We start from the raw sequence: 4,930 nt of genomic DNA on the forward strand, positions 1-4,930 counted from the left end.
CTGTAGAGCATGGCCTCAACTCCCTCCCAGCCCATACCTACTCTCTTCTGGCCCTATATCCCACCCACCCATTGTGGCTGGCTCACCTGGTTTCCATGTCCAGTTCCTCCCCCTGCTCCTTAGGGACCTATTGCTAAGAGTAGCCAAATATCTGGATCTCAGGAGGCTGGGATCTTGGGGCTCATGTAGGAGGAGTTGTCGGAACAGGGAGCAAGCTGGGGCAGAGGCAGCAGCAGGTGTGCCGGCCCAGGAGTACCTAGGTCACTATTTGCCTTTTTAAACCAACTCACATTTCTTTTATATATGATTAATTGATTAGAATGAGATTACAGGCTGTGTAGTTTTCTTAGTACCAATTAAAATTAAATAAGTAAAATCTAGTAAATAGTAGTCATTACTTAGGTGGAAGCTAAGGGTCATCCCCATCACCATTTCACAGATGAAAAAAACTGAGGTATCCATAGTAGGGAATATACTTCTCCAGGACCCCACAAGTAAAAAACCCTACAACAAGAATCCAAACCTAGGGAATTTGCCTCTAGAGCCCATTCTTTTAATCACTGTACTCTGCCAGACCTTCTCTGAATTAAAAAAGCAACCTAGGCACCAGGCCTGGTCGAAGGGCTGCACACTGGAGACCCCCTGAGTTGGCATGTAGTGACAGAGAAAAGCAGGAAGTGATCAGGAGGATGCCCCTGCCCCTCTGTTAGCCCCCTTCCATCCTACCCTGGTTAAACCATGGGCCAGAGCAGAGAGGTGGTTATTGATATCCTGGAATGTTGGCAGGCACCTGGGCCTGGGAACCCTGGCAGGGGTCTAGCCTGCCCACCCCCATCCCCCACCCTGCTCCCCGCCGGATCTCACGTCTGTCTGCCTGGCCCACAGTGAGCTGGATTACTACGACTCCCACAATGTCAATACCCGGTGCCAGAAGATCTGTGACCAGTGGGACGCCCTTGGCTCTCTGACTCACAGTCGCAGGGAAGCTCTGGAGGTGAGGAGGGTGTGACATCACCCATAGAGCCCTGTATCCCCACTGCTCCCAGGGCTAGTGGGGTTGTGCACAATGACCAGATCATAGGTTTCTGTGAACCTCCTTGAGAGGATAGTCTCTGACTCCTCGATGCCCCTGCCAGCCCCCCAACACTTCTCGCTTGCTGACTAATCTGTCTTCCCTGCTCTGGCTCTATCCCTCCCCCCAACACACACCAGAAAACAGAGAAGCAGCTGGAAACCATTGACCAGCTACACCTGGAATATGCCAAGCGAGCAGCCCCCTTCAACAACTGGATGGAGAGTGCCATGGAAGACCTGCAGGACATGTTCATCGTCCATACCATTGAGGAGATTGAGGTCTGTACCCCCACACACGTACTCTGAGAGCCTACATGGGACTGGGCTCCCCACTCAACTCCTGCTGCTCCCCTAGGGCCTGATCTCAGCCCACGACCAGTTCAAGTCAACCCTACCAGATGCCGACAGGGAGCGGGAGGCTATCCTGGCCATCCACAAGGAGGCCCAGAGGATTGCTGAGAGCAATCACATCAAGCTGTCGGGCAGCAACCCCTACACCACCGTGACCCCCCAGATCATCAACTCCAAGTGGGAGAAGGTGGGCCAGGGCCTGTCAGGATGGGCTGGGGTGGGACTGGCCAGGCACGGAGCTGCCCCCTTACTGCTTCTGCTCCATGCCCCTCCCCCCACCCACAGGTGCAGCAGTTGGTGCCAAAGCGGGACCATGCCCTCCTGGAGGAGCAGAGCAAGCAGCAGTCCAACGAGCACCTCCGCCGCCAGTTCTCCAGCCAGGCCAACGTCGTGGGGCCCTGGATCCAGAACAAGATGGAGGTGAGGTACCCAGTCCCCAGTTCTACTGAGCTGAGGCAGACTCAGGGCAGGACTGAGAAGGAGCTCCACATGCACTCCCTTGGTGAGGTGGTCCTCAGTGGGCCTAGGGCCAACAGATTTAGAGGCCTGCTGCCCCTGGCACCAACTCTATCTGGCTGGGGGCCTTGGGATCTCATGGGATTAAGAGGGTCAGCAAGATTATGTGTTTTGTTTTGGGGGGGGTTGTTTTTTGAGACAGAGCCTCAAGCTGTCACCCTGGGTAGAGTGCTGTGGCATCACAGTTCACAGCAATCTCCAACTCCTGGGTTCAAGCGATTCTCCTGCCTCTGCCTCCCTAGTAGGTGGGATTACAGGCTCTTGCCACAATGCCCAGCTATTTTTTGGTTGTAGCCATCATTGTTTGGTGGGCCCGGGCTGGATTCGAACCCACCAGCTCAGGTGTATGTGGCTTGGCACCTTAGCCGCTTGAGCCACAGGCGCTGAGCCAGCAGGATTATGTTAACGAAAATCACAGTGCTGTCCAGAGAGAAACTTGGCTGAGGAATCAGGTGGGCATGTCAAGGCTGACTCTGCCCTGGTCTGATGAATGTCAGCCTCGAGCACAATACAACTCTCACCTGCAATTTCTCATCTCTACAATAGGAATGAAGGTAGTTAGTTACTTCATTCCCCCAATAAATGCTTTTGTTTGTTTGTTTTTTTGAGAGAGTCTCACTATGTTGCCCTTGGTAGAGTGTCGTGGCGTCTACCTAGGCCAGCTCACAGCAACCTCAAACTCTTGGGCTTAAGTGATTCTCTTGCCTCAGCCTCCCAAATAGCTGGGACTACAGGTACCTGCCAAACACCCAGGTATTTTTTTTTGTTGTAGTTGTTGTCGTTGTTTGGCAGGCCTGGGCTGGATTCAAACCCACCAGCTCCGGTGTATGTGGTTGGCATCCTAGCCACTGAGCTACAGGCACTGAGCCTCAATAAATGCTTTTTGCATGCTGCTTTGTGCTGGCCCAGGTATGAGCACGGCTGTGTGCCTATGAACATGGCAGTCCAAGTTTGGGATGCTCTCAGTGTGCTCACTAGGGACCCTTATGCCCCAGCCACAGGAAGGTTTGTGATGCTGCTGTCAGCAGTTCTGGCCACCACTTCCTGAGCAATGAGGACATGCCAGATACCAGTGAGGGATCTCATTTAAAGTGAAGCCTATGAGAGGAGCTGTAGGTGCCATGCAGTTTAGCCTCAAGGTTTCATGTTGGCCAGGCAGTGTGGGTGGCTGTTGAGAGCTGAGGCTGTAGGATGCCTGTGGTCAGGAGCTACAGGTTCTGAGGTCAGCCAGGCCTGGGTTCAAATCCATACTCTGCCTCTTACTATGATAAGTTTCCCTCCTTGAGCCTCAGTTTTAATAATTAGGACCTGCCACAGTCCTCAGCCTCACAGAGACGTCAAAGGTACAGTGAGGTTAGGTGCGTGGCACTCTTGGCACAGAAAAATTCCCTGTCATCGCTACTTTTACACAAGAGGGCAGGATAAGAAAGGGTGTGCCCTCCTGTCCAGAAGACCCATGGGCAAAGGCTCCAGACTGGAGGGGCCCCTGGCAGGGGGGCAGGCCAGCAGTAGGGGAGGCCTCCTTGGAGTGGCCAGTGGTGGCAGAGGGTTCACCAGCCTCACCCTGCCTGGTGACATCCACCCCTTCTGCAGGAGATTGGGCGCATCTCTATTGAGATGAACGGGACTCTGGAGGACCAGCTGAGCCACCTAAAGCAATACGAGCGGAGCATCGTGGACTACAAGCCAAACCTGGACCTGCTGGAGCAGCAGCACCAGCTCATCCAGGAGGCGCTCATCTTCGACAACAAACATACCAACTACACCATGGAGGTAGTGCCCGTTGCAGCAGCCCACTGCCAGCTACAAGCCTTGTCCTATTCTCTCTTTCACAAGCATGGATGGCTTCCTATTATAGCCCAGGCCAGGCTCCTTATTGGAAATGGTTTTAGCCCTGTAGAAAAGAGCGCTATCTACTATTTTCTCTAGCTCCATTTTTTGTGGAGACAGGGTCTCACTATACTGCCCAGGCTAGTCTCAACCTCCTGGCCTCAAGCATTCCTTCCATCTCAGACTCCCAAAGTACTGGGAGCCACCTCACCCAGTCATCCTTTTTTTTTTTTTTTTTTTAAACTCTGTTTTGAAATGATTGAAAAGACAAGACAGGAATGTTGACACATTTTTGAAAATCACGTTTCCCTAGCACTGCTCTCTCATCACCACAATGCCTGTTTCAGACTTAACCTGGGGACATTAACGGGGAGGGGTGACGTTGCCCCCTGTGAGCTCAACAATATCAGCCTCACATGAGGCCCAGACCCTGTTGATGTGTGCCAGGGATCTCTTGAGCTGGTCACTATCATATTGCTGGCTTGAAATCAAGCATGGTGAGAGGATTTCCACCATGCATACCCACAAATACGTACCATAAGCCAGAATTGGTGTTTTTGTTTTTTCCTCCAGAGGGCCAATTGGTTTTTTTTTTTGTTTGTAGAGACAGAGTTTCACTTTATTGTCCTTGATAGAGTGCCATGGCATCACACAGCTCATGGCAACCTCCAACTCCCGGGCCTAGGCGATTCTCCTGCCTCAGCCTCCCGAGTAGCTGAGATCACAGGGGCTCGCCACAATGACCGGCTATTTTTTTGTTGCAGTTTGGCCAGGGCCGGGCTTGAATCTGCCACCCTCAGTATATGGGGCTGGCGCCCTACCCACTGAGCCACAGGCACCGCCCTTTCTGTTTTTTTTTTGAGACAGAGCCTCAGGTTGTCACCCTGGGTAGAGTGCTGTAGCATCACAGCTCACAGCAACCTGCCTAGGCCTCCCAAGTAGCTGGGATTATAGGCACCTGCCTCAACACCCAGATATTTTTTGATTGTAGTTGTCATTTTTAATTGGCAGGTCTGGGCTGGATTCAAACTCGCCAGCTCTCGTGTATGTGGCTAGCGCCCCAGCCACTTGCGCTACAGAGGCTGAGCCTTTTTTTTTGAGACAGAGCCTCAAGCTGTTGCCTTGGGTAGAGAACCGTGGCATCACAGCTCACAGCAAC

General features: G+C 52.6%; 1 protein-coding gene across 4 annotated transcripts in view; it reads left to right on the forward strand.

Moving 5' to 3' along the window:
* ACTN4 (actinin alpha 4) overlaps positions 1 to 4,930 on the forward strand; it is a 94,478-nt gene that overhangs the window by 84,314 nt on the left and 5,234 nt on the right. For all 4 annotated transcript variants that reach the window (XM_023516886.1, XM_003796158.3, XM_023516887.1 and 1 more), the window contains exons 13-17: positions 886 to 994; positions 1,213 to 1,353; positions 1,430 to 1,612; positions 1,711 to 1,845; positions 3,535 to 3,714. In XM_023516886.1, coding sequence (XP_023372654.1) covers positions 886 to 994; positions 1,213 to 1,353; positions 1,430 to 1,612; positions 1,711 to 1,845; positions 3,535 to 3,714 — 748 coding nt within the window. The remainder of the gene's footprint in view (positions 1 to 885; positions 995 to 1,212; positions 1,354 to 1,429; positions 1,613 to 1,710; positions 1,846 to 3,534; positions 3,715 to 4,930) is intronic.

This window comes from Otolemur garnettii, unplaced genomic scaffold (genome assembly GCF_000181295.1).
Source record: "Otolemur garnettii isolate 467f Iridium unplaced genomic scaffold, OtoGar3 scaffold00100, whole genome shotgun sequence".
In the NCBI taxonomy this organism is placed as follows: Eukaryota; Metazoa; Chordata; class Mammalia; order Primates; family Galagidae; genus Otolemur; species Otolemur garnettii.